At 37.9% G+C, this 15,543-nt stretch overlaps 3 protein-coding genes across 3 annotated transcripts; all 3 read left to right on the plus strand.

Moving 5' to 3' along the window:
- The first annotated feature begins 614 nt into the window (after positions 1–614).
- Positions 615–2,865, plus strand: LOC120252761 (actin-depolymerizing factor-like). The gene is given in 5 exon segments (XM_039260912.1): positions 615–777; positions 1,189–1,278; positions 1,280–1,372; positions 1,374–1,456; positions 2,312–2,865. Coding segments are annotated over 5 exon segments (432 nt in total). The 5' UTR covers positions 615–762; the 3' UTR covers positions 2,463–2,865.
- A 950-nt stretch (positions 2,866–3,815) lies between these two features.
- LOC120252712 (cryptochrome-1-like) lies at positions 3,816–8,105 on the plus strand. Its single transcript, XM_039260832.1, is given in 7 exon segments — positions 3,816–4,106; positions 4,286–4,654; positions 5,382–5,575; positions 5,577–5,604; positions 5,914–6,626; positions 6,872–7,564; positions 7,879–8,105. Coding segments are annotated over 6 exon segments (2,028 nt in total). The 5' UTR covers positions 3,816–4,106; positions 4,286–4,323; the 3' UTR covers positions 7,948–8,105.
- A 1,922-nt stretch (positions 8,106–10,027) lies between these two features.
- Positions 10,028–11,755, plus strand: LOC120252689. Its single transcript, XM_039260806.1, has 3 exons — positions 10,028–10,133; positions 10,684–10,761; positions 11,388–11,755. Exons 1-3 carry the CDS (start codon positions 10,028–10,030, stop codon positions 11,753–11,755), a joined length of 552 nt encoding a protein of 183 aa, XP_039116740.1.
- The last annotated feature ends 3,788 nt before the right edge of the window (positions 11,756–15,543 follow it).

Below are 15,543 nucleotides of genomic sequence, written 5' to 3' on the forward strand. Positions count from 1 at the left end.
AGGCTTCGTTCCCTTTCATTCATTGAAGCGTGTCCATGGAACACGTAGCCTCGTGGCTACGTGTGTGAACCGGAAGCCTCGCGTGGATCCAACGCAGTCTGTTCCCTAATTTCCCAATAATATTAATATTAATCACATTCCAAAAATAATTCTCCATTTGATGAGATCACCGAAACAAGAGAAACCCAACCACAACCAAACGTGTTACTTTTCCATTCATTGATGATGATGTTCCGTGTTCTTCTTTACCAAAACGAGATGTGACGCGACGAGCCGCGCCGACCTCTTTAACTGATTGCGAATCCTGACCACTTTTCTGGGCTCACACTCATGAGTCATAACCCATTTTATTACTTTTTCAAATCCTTCTTTATTATTATTATTATTATTATTATTATTATTATTTTTGGTATTCTAATATTCGCACCTCTGCTTTTCCTTCTTCTTAATTACCTACCATACTTCACCCGCGAGAGTGGTTCGAAATTACTTTATCAACCCTTCCTTCATGGGCCATAGCTGGCTGGTGTGTCGAATTGATAGTCAGTTTAATGGTCTATTAAATTTTGTAAACTTTTCCAATAATTTTTAGTTTCTATATTTATATATTTTTATTAATTAAATTGGAAAAAAAAAAAAGGAAGTTCGTCTATTACTACCACCATCCCTTCCCATTCATCCTTTCCGACCAAACAACCACCGTAGAAGAACACCCCATCTCTCTCTCTCTGTGCTTGTTTGGGTGGGAGATCGCGAGGAACCATGTCTTTCCGAATGGTAAGCTTTTTTTTTTTTCCTTTCAATGTTCATCTGATCGTATGTCTTGTGATTTTGTTGGTGGATGGCTTGTTGTACTACTAGCTAGCTCTTGTTGGGATTTTTGTGATTGTTCTTTGTTATGGTTGAGATGATCCCTCAATTCCCATTTTGAAGTTTGTTAGATGATGAGAATGCCTGCTCTGCGATGTTTATTAATTCATAGAGCTTCCTTTGCCTCTGGTTTGTGTTTTAGCTTCATTAATTCTATTGTTTATATGTATGTAAGTAGAGTGATACTGATGGATCTGTTGTTCATCATCATGAATCATGATCAAAAGGAAGATAGATTTTTGGAATCCTCAAGAGATTGATGGATAAGAGTTATTGCTATTAATGTTTTTCATTTGTGATTTTGTGGTTGATGTGCAGTCAAATGCATCCTCTGGTATGGGAGTGGCTGAACACAGCAAGAGCACCTTCCTGGAGCTGAAGAGGAAGAAGGTGCACCGTTATGTGATCTTTCAAGATTGATGAGAAGAAAAAGGAAGTGGTTGTGGAAAAGACTGGGGCTCCTGGTGAGAGTTATGATGATTTCACTGCTTCAATGCCTGAGAAATGACTGCCGCTATGCTGTTTATGACTTTGATTTTGTCACTGAGGAGAATTGCCAGAAGAGCAAGATCTTCTTTATTGCTTGGTATGCCCCTCTCTCTTTCATATCTTAGATTCTTATTCATCAGTGCTATGTTTAGTTGATTCTTCGTCTCCTTCCATGTGTTCAATTGCAAAGAGTGAATGATCATGTGAAAATGTCTATGACGTTCTTCTTGCCTAATGGTGTGAGAATTTTTCCAAACAAATCATTGTAAGTAATTCATATGCATAGGAATCCCAAATTGGATCTGTATTTACCACCGGTGTTATTCTGTCTCCATGCTCATTTTAAACCAATTTTCTCATTAAGTAAAAAATTTTTCAAAAGAATTATAATAAACTATTAGGATTGACTGTTAGTTAAGCTCTCCTGCTATAAGCCAGCCAGTTGAAGTCCATTTCAACCCAAAAGCTGAAGGCAATAGGATGTGAGTTCTAAACTTTTATATTCAGATTCATATTTTATCAAATTAATTAATATGGAACTATTAGTTTCTTTAATTCACCTCATATATAATAACACAGCCAATGAAGTTTCCCCTCTGGGTATGTTTGTCACTTTAGCAGGTATGAAAATTTTCCTTAATATTTACAGAAGATTGTAAAAGTTATTTTTTTGTTGTTCCTTATCAACTAAGTGCTTTTGATTTGCATTTCTTGTATGCCATCATTTCCACTGTCATGGGGCTATGTTTGTTGGGTACTCTTTCTTGTGAACCTGTCTCAATGCCATCCCAATTGAGCTACCCACATGACTTTCTTGCTTTTGCTTTGTTGAATTACGGATTTGCAACTTAATTGTACAATATAGCTTGTTTTCTTACTTTTTTTTATGGTTGAACCAGCAAGTGCATCTTCAATAATTATAAACAATTTGTGTTAATTTATTGGTGAGCAGGTCACCTTCCACCTCCCGCATCCGTGCCAAGATGTTGTATGCCACATCCAAGGACAGAATCAAACGTGAGCTTGACGGTGTTCACTATGAGATCCAGGCTACTGACCCAACTGAGATGGATTTGGAAGTGCTCAGGGACCGCGCACACTAGGTTCTTGAGTAGCACAAGGCACATTCTAATTGGTTGTAATGGCACCTCCTGCTTTCAGATGTGGCTGAGATTATGCTGATGCTCTCAAATATTGGTATTTGCAATAAATGTCTTTACACCTGAGAAGGCCCATGGTGGGGGGAGGACCTCTTTGTTTAGTTGGTCAGTGTCCCGAAAAGTTTAAAACTTTGCCCTGCTACTTTGATTGTTGTTATTATTATTATCATTATCATTATTATGCATGACAACAGTGACGATTGTAATGACTCCCTGTTGCTTTCTTATTGTATAAGAAACCGTAGTAACAAAATCGCATACATTTGTCATCTGAGCCTTCAGTTCAGATATTGTCTCTTGTTATTGTTCAGCCATGGTGCAAATGGAGCATTTATTTATTTATTTATTAGCGTAGTTAAATATTTTGTGCACATTAGTTTTTTTATTTTATTTTATTCCATAAAATTGGAGTATATGTATTGTTAAGTCATTTATTTATTTATTGAGATAAAGTTGTGATTCCAGTTGCTGCTCGGCATGTTATAATCTCAGATCAGTTGTCAGTAGTCAGTAGTCACCATACAGAAGGATAAGATTAGGCATAAATTTTTAGAAGGGAAAACACTGGATTGGAGAGCCGTGATACCCTACAGAAACAAACGAGGACACACACCAATGTTGACAGGTTTCTACTTAGTTTTTGCGAACTGGATCCGACATTAGTATTTCTCCCTATTCATTCCTTGTCATATCCTCACCTCACTGGTGAAGAAGCCCCATCAAAGCTGGAAGAAGAGAGAAAAAGCCACTTGTTGTTGTTGTTGTTGATGTCGTCGTCTTCACGTGAAGCCCATTAGCAATAATGGTATTCAATTTTTTTTTTTTTCTTTCTCCGCTACAATAAAATGGTTTTCTTACAAGATATTATATATGTATATATATAGAGAGAGAGAGAAAGATGGATAAATATATCCATTGAAAGTGATAGCTTATGTGTGGTGACCCATCTCACATGGATTGTGAGACTTACAAGATGAAAATGCAAGAACAGGCAACAGGGTTTGTGTACTAGGTGGGTCCATCTTCCCATCATAAAATTGTTGCATATGATCTTGCAAACCAATATGTTTGGTGGGGATGCTTTTATCATGCTCTGCTCTGCTAATAAACAATTGTGCACTGATTTCTGGGAGAGATTGCAGGTTCCAGTGTTTCTCTATTGGGCAATATGGACTATGGAGTTTGGGGGATAAGATTTAGCTAGTGGGGTTCTTTGCGTTTTTAGGTAAATAAATAAATATATATTGCTAGTTTTTTTTTTTGGTTCCCTCTGCAATTTTATTTATTTTTTTAATCAGAACTTTGTTGATGAGTTTCTTCCTTTGTGTGTTTGTGGTCCTTGTGGCATGTACTCTCTCCTCTGGTCTGATTTGATGGGGTTTTGTTTGATTTTGATTATGCTCATTTGGAGGCCGTGCATGCCCATGCTAGGGTTTCAGATCATATAGTTGACTTTACATTGGTTTAGTTGCGCCCCCAATCTTGTTTCTTTGAATATATCTGTTTGTTATATTGATCAGAGAAGAGCAAAGAAAGGGAGGCAAGAATAATGTTTCTTACTTACCCAAATACAGGTTCTTGTTGGGGGTATGCTTTACCTTTTTTATTTTCAAGAATATTGTTTGTGTGTGAAATTGAGGTTGAGGTAGAAATATTGCTTTTGAATCTATTTTTCCTTTCAAGCGTGATTTTTTTTTGGGTGTATGTATACCACTTTGCCAAATATGTCTTTATTTTTTTAACTTCTTTTGCTTTGTGTGAATCAGGCTTTATGCTTAGTTCTAGAGCTTGAGGTGCCCTGCAAATGGGTAGCGGTAGCGGTAGCGGTAGCGGTGCCAAAACCATTGTGTGGTTTAGGAGGGACCTGAGGATTGAGGACAATCCGGCTTTGGCATCGGCCACAAAGGATGGTTTTGTTCTTCCTGTTTTTATTTGGTCTCCCAATGAAGAGGGACAATTCTATCCCGGCCGGGTTTCCAGATGGTGGCTTAAACAATCTCTTGCTCATTTGGATCAGTCCTTGAAATCTCTTGGTGTTCCTTTACTATTCATTAGATGTGAGAGCGCCCTTGACGCCCTTCTTCAGTGTATCAATGCAGTTGGAGCTGATAAACTGATTTATAATCATCTATATGGTACATCTTTCTTCTCTTAATTATCACCATGCACTTCAGCAACTAACTCCATTTTCCCATTTCTTTATACCAATACTGTATTGCATGGTTCTTGCTGCAGTCACGAATACTTTTAACCATGTGATGATTAAAATATGAATATCCTTGATATTGTTTGTTTATAGGCACCACCATCTGAAATGACTTGTATGTATGTGCTTGTAAATATATCTAGGACAGCATCTTCAATGGAGGTATGTGATCAACTCATCATATTACTGTAGACTCGTGAATAACTGACCATTATCTTTCTTTTTGTACATGTGGATTATTTTTATTCCAAAGTAATTCTGGTTGTGAAATATTTATCTATTCACCCCTGGTAAAGGATTACCCGCTCTTGTATTTTGTTGTTTTGTTTTTGTTCTTGATTTTTTTTAATAAATAGGTGATTTATCTATTTTATTTAAATATATATAAACATAGAATGTCAGATCAGTCATCATTACTGTTTATATTGAAATCACTTATTTGGCAAATAAGTACTGGATGAAGACTTATAGGTGGATGTTGGTCTAGAATTTAATATTGACAGCAGAAGAGTAGCCGCTGAAAATAAAATTTCACTAAAATTAAAATTGCGGGGGTTCTCCCATGCAAAGTTTCCTGTAGGATTTTGTGCACATTTATTTATTTTAATATTGGTCTTTATGTGCTTAGTCCGACATTTTTCTTCTTTACTCTTCAGATCCTGTTTCACTTGTAAGGGATCATAAAATCAAAACCCATCTAGTGGAGCTTGGAATCAATGTGCAGAGCTTTAATGGTGACTTATTATATGAACCATGGGATGTCTATGATGAAGATGGGCATGCCTTTACTTCCTTCGATGACTATTGGAAGAAATGCTCGAGCTTATTTGTTGAGCCAACACCACTTCTTCCCCTCCTGGAAACTGGCTTTGCCAGCAGGTATAGATAGAAGCAGTCTCATTCTTTATACTACCAACTCAGTATAAATAACAAAGTTTACACTACTTTGTGACGATCAGGAAACAACGACAGCAACAACAAAAACATATATATATATATATATAACAGAATTTAATCTTTATATTGTCCTGAAGCCCTGATCAGTTCTTCATTCATTGCCAATACTGTTTGGCATTCTTTCTTGCATAGTGAATAGCCAAAAAGATTCAAGGTTCTGCTTATACAAAAGGATAGATGCAATGCAAGAGTTGATGCTTCAACTTGTCATTTTCTGTTCTACTGTTGTAGGAACTGAAACCATTCAAAGTTGTTCAATTGAAGATTTGGGTCTTGAAAATGAATTGGAGAAATCAAGCAATGCTTTGCTCAGCAGGGGATGGTCTCCAGGTTGGAGCAATGCTGATAAGGTGTTTGCAGAATTTGTGGAAAGGCATCTGCATGACTACTCAAAAAATAGGATGAAGCTTGATGGCGCCACAACCTCGTTATTGTCACCTTATCTGCATTTTGGTGAACTTAGTGTAAGAAAAATCTACCAGTGTGTGCGAATGAAGAGCATCCAGTGGGCGAATGCAGGAAATTCTAGTGGAGAAGAGAGTGTAGAACTGTTTCTTCGCTCAATCGGGCTTAGAGAATATTCACGTTATCTTTGTTTCAATTTTCCATTTACACATGAAAGATCATTGCTAGGGAATTTGAGACATTATCCATGGCGTGCCAATGAGAATCATTTCAAAGCTTGGAGGCAGGGCAGGACAGGGTACCCTTTGGTAGATGCTGGTATGAGAGAACTTTGGGCAACTGGATGGATACACAATAGAATTAGAGTAATCGTTTCCAGTTTCTTTGTCAAGTTTCTGCTACTCCCATGGACATGGGGAATGAAATATTTTTGGGACACTTTGCTTGATGCTGACTTGGAAAGTGATATCCTTGGTTGGCAATACATATCTGGTAGCTTACCTGATGGCCATGACCTCAATCGCCTTGATAATCCACAGGTGCGTTGCTTCTTGGTCCTCTCTTTTGCAAAATTCTCAAGACATATGGTTCACATTTCCATACCAAATAAATTGTTACTGCATTAATGTCCAAATGTCAAGAAAAACTTTTTTTTTCTTCTTCTTCTTTTTGCTCTTAAGAAAAAAAAAAGGTGTTTAAGAGTGGTTTCACCATACGCACAATCACTTCGATTATTTTTTCTTATTTGTCATTTGTTTCTCATCTATCAGTGCTATGGATACAGGATCAAGGTCAGAAGTTTGATCCAGAGGGTGAATTTGTGAGGAGTTGGCTTCCTGAACTTGCAAGGATGCCTACAGAATGGATTCATCATCCATGGGATGCACCCAATTCAGTGCTTCGCGCTGCTGGAGTTGAGTTAGGTTTGAATTATCCAAATCCAATTGTTGATATAAATACGGCAAGAGAACATCTGGATGATGCTATTACTATGATGTGGGAAATGAATAGAGCTGAGAGAGCTGGAAAATTACAAGGGTCAGATGAAGTGGTAGCTGACAATATAATTGACATGAGAAAACCAGACATTCCAAAGGTTGTTGTGAAGAGACAAGTTTCTTGTGCCAATTCATCTCATGATCAGATGGTACCATCTCTTCAGAATTTCAAGTCAGATTTTGGCAACAAAGGAAAGGAAGATGCATGTGCTCAGAAAATATCAAAAGCGGTTGAAAACAACGGAAACAAACCGAAAGCTGGAACCTCAAAACTTGATGAAGACTTGCACTCTACAGCAGAATCATCTTCTGCTAGAAAAAGAGCCATCAGTGAAAGTCTGTGTGATGTCCCTACATGTTCATCTTCAGACATGAACACTTTGAGAGATCTTTATTTGTTTGATCGACCACTTTCAAGTGGATCTCCTTCAACACGCCGTCCACAAGGAGAAGAAACAGATAGGCTCAATGCGGAAAAGGTAGTTTAAACTAAACAAGACAGATCCCTGCATATTGTGACCGTGGCTTCCTTTGACACAAGTTACAATTCCATGCATGTTCTTCTTCGTTTATGTCTACGCAGTTGATTGTGTTAGAAAATATTAGAGAATGAATGCAACTAACATAATGCAGATTCAAGTGGTAAATGCATATTAGTATGTCTAACCCTTGGGATTCATTCATGTACAGCTCTATAACTATTTAAATTGACCATTCTAAAATGTGCAAACGGTTGGATTTTGTCATTGACCAATCATTGCATGAATTTTTCTCACACGTTGGTTTTGTGCAGCAAGCAGAGGATGCGGATACAGAGAGCAGCTGTAGAGATGTGAGACAGTGCAAAAGGCCTGCATATTGAGTCTGGTGATCTACTGCTTGGATAGCAAATGGCTGTATGTGTATTGTATGTAATCCTGTGTGTTAGAACGCATTATGTAGTCTGAATGCTGTTGTTTACTTCACTGACGTTACTGTAAACAGTTTTTGCGTGGAATAAATTTCTTTGTTCATTGAGCCCACTTTTTCTTTTTTACAGAGCAGCTTTCAATTTTGCAGTTTAATAAATAATACTTGTAATAAAAATGTTATGTGCATTTTGAAAGACCAGGATCATTTTTCTCAGAGTAATCAAGCTGAAAGCATATATAAAAAAGAATATATATATATATATATATTGGTTGACTCCTGAGAGATTACATTGTAAAAATCAAGTCATTATACTCTTTTAAGTCTTCTAGCTAGACATCTCTTCCACTGCATGGGAAGCATTAAAGGTGCTGATGCAGCAGCAGTTTTATTCAGTCACTCTTTAAGGGAATGCTAAATATTTCACATTTTTCTGTCTCCGCACCGGAGTTTTTCTTTTTTTTTTTTGGTGTGTGGGTAAAAATAAGAGTGAATGTGTAATGAACATCTCCCTGGTCAGAATATAAAGATTGTGGTCAGCGCACCTGTCCGAGTTGATGTAGACTAGTTTCAACAGTGCTCTACACCGATTCTCAATGAAAGCACCATGTTATACATATAAGTGGTGAGAAGAGTGTGTCACTAAAAGACCGGTCTAGTAGTAAAAGGATGCTCACCACTTATATACACACAAAAAGTCTATTTCATAGCCGATGTGGGACTAAAAGGGTTCATGTTGATTATAGAATGTTGGGAACTTCACTAATTAAAAATGAGCAAATCTACGAATCCATCCATTATGGCATTATCTCCAACTTGTCGGCATCTATGATTCTATGAGCAAATACAGTTATCTTTTGTTCTATTGCTGCTTATTCACCTTTAATTATATGTATATAGTAAAAACATGCGAGATATATATCAGAGTAATTATAGTTGAAAGAAATCAGAATGTTTACATGGGAAAAAAAACAAAAATTTCACAGTTGCGAAGAAGTTTAGCTTTAAATCATCATCATCATTCATTCACCCATGCATTGTTCTTGTAATTAAACATCGTAAACAGAGAGAAGTCTTCAACTTTAAAGCTAGCAGATTGAAAAGGTTAGTAATTGCAGGTCACTGATGGTGATCGTGATCCATACATTGTTAAAAATAAATAAATAAATAAATAAGAAAGAAGAAAAAGTGGGGATTAGATTCCGACAAGCGGTGCACGTGCACCTGCAACCTGATCTTGAGTCCCATACCGGGAGCATGCCTCATCCTTCACCCACAACGTAACTTTCCGATCCGCTGGAGTTATAACCGCTCGTGCATCTTTACTTTCCACATCCCAACTGCCAACCTCAGTACGGATGCATTACCATTATATATATATATATATGATTAATTGCTAAATTTAAAATAATTTATTTGGCAAAAATGCAAGACACGACGGTACCTCTGATGCTACATGTTAATATATTATTATATAAAAATAAAGCAGTACAATTATGCATCAGATATCTTCATGTGATCATGTATTTGTTGTACAGATCGATGCATCCTTTTTTCTGAAGCTACAGGTTGCCTTCTCTTGTAGGTAATTAGTAACCCTGTGCATGTGTGGTATTGTCATGCATGTTACCAGACTGTTCTTGTGCTGGAGACAGTGGTGGTGTACGGCTGCATGCATGCATGCAAGGATGGATGCATTATGATGGCTGATCATTTTCTCTTTCTATATATTAATTTTGGTTTCAGAGAAAAAAATTAATAACAGGAACACAACAGGAAGCATGCATGTATGTCAATTCATTCAATGATAGGCATGGACCATCACCAATATCTCTTCTCCATCTCCCCCCATCTTCAACGCTAGCTAGTTAATTAATGTATATATGATCAATATATATATATATGTCACCTTTTTCCCAATCAACTAAAACTAAATATAACCACAAATTCTACTCAACAGAATGGGCTTGGACCCAAGTCAATATTGTCCTAGCTCGTCTAATTTACAATCACAAGTTCATCATTCATAATTCATGATAAAGAACCAGAGCCAACCTGGCTCCTATAAATTCTCCAGTCAGCTGCTTGCATGTAAACAGAGAAAGATTCAGCATGCTCGTACCAGCCTTGTCATTCACGGTACTGCAGATGCATGCACTAAGTGAAAACCTGTCCAGCCACTTACATTAATTAAAATCAAGGTGCTTCACCAGCGAATAACAATTACGGCAGAAATATTTTATATATATATATACTGCCAGCTTAATTATTTGAGAAATAAAATATTATTATTACTATTAACATAGATATATACATCTGTGAAAAAAGGAAGCAAATTTCGATCCATCCAAGTTCACTGATTCTCACGTGTCTTTAAGGCTTAAGCTAATGGAGAAATAAATTAATGAGACATATGGTCAAGTGGGGTGTTATTAACTTATTATTACTATTATTATATGTTACTCCATATTTAATTTTAGATACGAAACCAATGAATTGCTTTATCTATATTATTATATCCATGCATGATGCATCCATGCCTTAATTTCTTGACATCTTATCCTTAGCCATTGCCAAAAAGAGAGAAAAAAGGACAGGGTGCTCTGCACATTGAGAATTTCGAGGCTGCTGTTCTTCTCCCACTTGTGGCATGCATATGCATATATATGTATATTGGAATCCAATCCAGTTTATCATTTATTTGATCATGATCATGATCATGATCATGATCTCTTCACTGTCCACTCTTCTTCTTCATCTGCTTCATGTTTGCTTGTAAATGAGACTCAGCTCCTCATTAATTTAGTCACATCCTTTTCTATAAAAAGAGTTTCTTTCGTACATACCATGCCATGGTCCTGCAGCACTGATCATGACACACAACTTGGCGGCACGGAACTGTACTTATTCTCACGCACCTCATCATAACTACTATTTGAAGAAAAAAAGGTGAAGGAAGAGTAAAAAACACCTCGCCAAACTAGATATCTCACGGTCATTGATTTCCTCATGACTTTTTTATTTTTATTTTTATTTTCAAAAAGTTACTAATAATCAAAGAAATTCACTTCTGTACTTATGTATAACGGATCAAGATTATTACTGCCAAACTTTTTATCTGAAATTATTGAAACACAGCTGTGGATTTGTACGGAGAGACCCTACAGAGATCAGCAAGATAAAAAGAATGGTAAAACAAATTAAGGTACGTAATCCTCCATATTATCCATTTAATGCTCCAACTCTGCAGCTTATCACTCCACTCCATCCAACAATATAAAAAGAGCACAAAGACTATAGCCATCACACACCACCTATCCCTTTAATTTGTTCTTTCAAATTCAAACTTTTGTTTTTTTTCCTTATCTGAAATATACAACATGTTTGGATCAGGGAGGTTCCTAAGGACATTCCTCAGGAAGTGGAGAAAGCTTAACACAGAGTTGTTAAGCTCTGCAAAAACCAATGAGTATTGCCGGTGGGTTATCCTGAGCCGCAGTACTGCAGAAGATGAGGCCATCCCAAGGGATGTCCCCAAAGGCCATATGGTTGTTTACGTGGGGGAAGCTCGCAAGAGGTTTGTAATCAGAGTCTCATTTCTTGAACATCCATTGTTCAGGGCATTGCTTGATGAAGCTCAAGAGGAGTATGACTTTAACTGTGATTCCAAGCTGTGCATTCCATGTGATGAAAACAGCTTTCTTGGTGTTCTTCGCTTCGTTAGATCTCAGCAAGATACAAAACTCTGCCTCTGCTTCTAAGAAGCGCCATCTTTTTGTACTGCATGGCCTACTACTAGCTAGAGATAAGGCAAAAACCATGTAAAAACACAAGAACCAAAATCTATTTGGCATGAACTATTCTCATGTTTTTTAAACTGATGAATGATGATTTGTAGCTGTGGTTGTAGCCCATAGGATCTATCTTTGTATTAGTTAGAATGCATCCTCTGCTGTCAGCTCCGCGGCCATTAATTTTAGTTATTTTTCAAGAAACAGACCTTCTGTCTTTATTGCTAGTCTCTGGTTTGAAGATAGACAGTGTGCATGATGAGTTTATTGAGTTGTAGATATATATATTTATATATCTTAATTTGAACACATCACATGGGATTAACTCTTCCCATGTATATATGCACATATAAATATTGCTAGCTGTTGTTTGAGCTCTGAATTTCTCTGATTGAATTAATCTTTCTTGTAGCTAATTTTGCACCTGTAATTAAGATAGATGTTGCAATCTCTAAGATCGAGAGAGAGAGAGAGAGAGAGAGAGAGAGAGAGAGAGAGAGAGAGAGAGAGGCTTCCACACAAATGGGGGGCACTGAAGAAATATATCTATTGATGTGAGGGAGATAATGATATCATGCATGTGTTCCGGGAACCTCCGAGTCCTCCCTGATTCACCCTGTCCAGGTTCCGACCAAGTACTGCCTGTACTACCTGTAGCGTTTGTTTAAGAAGTGGTTTTATTTGTGCTGAAAATTTTTTTGATGATATTACCAATTAGACTCCACCTGTAAGTTTTCCTGACTTCAAATTCATGGTCAACCAAATACCACACACCAGATCAGCCAGCTTTTTTTTTTTGAGAAAAAGAGCAAAAAGCTACAAAAAAACAGAAGAAAACACCACAAAATGATCAGAAGAAGAGGCTGTGACTGGCACAAATCTCATCAAGCCAGTAAGGTCGGTCAAGGCCTCTGAAAAACAGAGATAAAGAAGGATGGAGAAGCCCAAATGCTGCCAGTTCATCAGCAATAGAGTTCTTTTCCCTTGGAATCGAAGAGATGGAGATGTCAGGGAAGTCCTTCATTTGTTGCTTCAGTTTGTTGAGCTGATTGCTAGCACGCCAGGAAATGCAGGGGGTGAAAGTGTTTGCTTAGTCGCTCGACCCTGGGCAATCACGACGAGATGATCGTAGGTTGCCAGTTGAAATCTTTACAATGTTGAAGAGCCAGGCAAATAGCATCAATCTCAGCATCAAAAGGTGTGGAATGGCTTGTGCCGAAGCACACCAAGCAAAACCAGGCCGGGGTTAGCAACAATGATGAAACCAAGGCCAGCACACTTAGAGGCCGAGCTCCAAGAGGCATCGGCATAGATAAATATGGATTTGGGAGAGAGAGAAGGCCCGAAAAACTCCACGATGTTGTTGTCCCTCAAGAAAGCTGCTACGATGGTTAATAGCCCTTGCGGAATAGAAACCGATTAAGTTTGGCTTTTTGAAAAAAATATGATTGCATCTCTTTCCAAATGATCCAAGCCATTGTGGCAATCAAAGCTTTAACCTGATCACAATCCCTTCTATTCCTGCCATAATACTCCAGCCAACGGCCAGAACATAAGTAATTTAAATCCAAAGGGTCTCTGTTCATCCTGATGAGAATTGGGGTCCAGCAGTGCTGAACTTTTGAACACAACCAAATGAGATGGGAAGCAGATTCATCATATAATCCACAGAAGGGACAGCTAACAAAAGGTCCAATGTTAAGATTGTAAAGATAGGCACCCGTCGTTAGTTTATCATGAGCTAGTTTCCAAATGAAAGTTTTAATACGGGGGACAACAGATAATTTCCAAATAAGATCCCACCCCATCCAATTTTCAGATTCAGCACAAGATGAATTGATATGGGTGTAGACAGTGGAAGAGATAGTAGCATAATGCGAATGATAGGCCCATACCCACAGATTATCATTAGTCTCAGTAAAACTGACATTCGAAATAAAATCAAGATCCACAGAATTACCAAAAGCAATTCTCAGAAAATTCACATTGAAAACATTATTATCCAAGAAATCATAGATGTTTAAGTTTTCAAAATTCAGGTCCATGTTTAGAAATGTAGGCTTATGCGATATAGGAAGATCCATAATCCAAGGATCAGTCCACCAATCCAAGCCATTACTATTGAGGGAGATGATTTTGAAATTGGCACGAAGGAAATCAGAAGTGTTACAAATAGATTTAAAGAACCAAGAGGAGCGGGCAGGAGAATGATGCTTCCATGGATGCCACCCATGATATTTGTCTTTAAAGATGTCCACCCAGATCTTGTTATCAGAATTAAGGATAGCAAATATGTTCTTGGCCATAAGTGAGTGTTTAACAAGTCTTAGATTTTTAATACCAAGCCCCCCCTCAGGCTTAGATTGAGTCGTGAGGGCCCAACCAACAGAATGGAAACCGCGTTTATTGCCGCCATGACCCCAGAGGAAATCCCTGGCCAGTTTGGAAATGGAATCAAGGATAGTATTAGGCAGGTTCATGACAGAAGAGATGTAGATAGGAATAGCAAATAAAGTACTGTTAATCAGAACAGAGCGACCAGCAAGAGAGAGGTGCGAGTGGTTCCAGGCATGGATTGCCGAATGGACTTTGTTAGGGAGAAAACTGAGTTGATTTACCAGAAGTCTTCTAGGAGAGATAGGGACACCAAGGTAAATGAAAGGGAATGAACCAATTTTGAAACCAAGAATTTTAGATATAGAGTTAGCGATTCTCCTATTACACCGGGGATGGAAGATAAAAGCGCCGATTTGGAGGGATTGGGCCTTTGTCCAGAGAGATTGTAATAGATATTAAGACAAAGGAGACAATTTCTAGCAGCTTTCCTAGAGGCATTGGTAATTAAGATGAGGTCATCGACGAAACATTAAGTGATTGAAATTTCTAGGGAGGTTGCTGCAGAAGCCAGGGGACAAGATTGAGATTCATAGCTTTGTTGAGGATAGAAGAGAGATTTTGAGAAGCGAGAAGGAAAAGCAGAGGGGAGAGAGGATCCCCCTGCCTAACTCCTCTACTACTGTTAATCCAGGAAGAATGATTACCATTGATGATGATAGAAAAGGAAGCAGAGGTTAAAGTGGCATGAATCCAAGAGATCCAAAGGTCAGGAAAGGACATCTTCCGGAGGGTGGCAAAAATGGTTACCCATTCAACAGTATCAAAAGCTTTTTCAATGTCAATTTTAAGCATCATCCTAGGGGGGGCAGAGGTATCTAATTCTAAACTATGGGCAATTTCCTGGGCTGCAATTATATTATCATAAGCGCCACGCCCGGAATAAACCCGATTTGTTCGGGACCAATGAGGGAATGAATCACGATTTTAAGCGATTGGCCAAGATCTTTGCAATAATTTTATAGCAGACATTACACAAAGAAATAGGGCGAAAATCTAACACTGAAATGGGGTTATCTTTTTTAGGAATCAGAGAGACGAAAGTTTTACCCCAAGAGGGAGGCATCTTAGCAGTATGAAAGAAATAGGCAATCGCATTGAAAAGGTGCTCACCAACAATATTCCAATAAAAAAGATAGAACTCCACATTAAGGCCATCAGGGCCAGGACTTTTTCCCCGGGGCATTGAGTTGAGCGTTTGATAGACTTCTCTCATAGAGATAGGTCGAATCAAAGAAGCTCTGTCCTCATCACTCAACACGGGAAATCATCCCAGGCATGGCATTAAGCGAGAGAATCAATGGTAAAAAAACCGAGGAAGACGTCCAAAGATTTTTTTATAATGATGAACAAAAAGCAGTTTT

Source organism: Dioscorea cayenensis, chromosome 22 (assembly GCF_009730915.1).
Source record: "Dioscorea cayenensis subsp. rotundata cultivar TDr96_F1 chromosome 22, TDr96_F1_v2_PseudoChromosome.rev07_lg8_w22 25.fasta, whole genome shotgun sequence".
NCBI lineage: Eukaryota > Viridiplantae > Streptophyta > Magnoliopsida > Dioscoreales > Dioscoreaceae > Dioscorea > Dioscorea cayenensis.

What these genes read in the sequence shown, in the direction of transcription:
- LOC120252689 (XM_039260806.1), top strand. Translation starts at nt 10,028, where the DNA reads ATGATAAAGAACCAGAGCCAACCTGGCTCCTATAAATTCTCCAGTCAG. An exon ending in TACCAGCCTTGTCATTCACG is followed by an intron (nt 10,134 to 10,683) that starts GTACTGCAGATG and finishes AATCCAATCCAG; the next exon opens with TTTATCATTTATTTGATCAT. An exon ending in TTCTTCTTCATCTGCTTCAT is followed by an intron (nt 10,762 to 11,387) that starts GTTTGCTTGTAA and finishes TGTTTGGATCAG; the next exon opens with GGAGGTTCCTAAGGACATTC.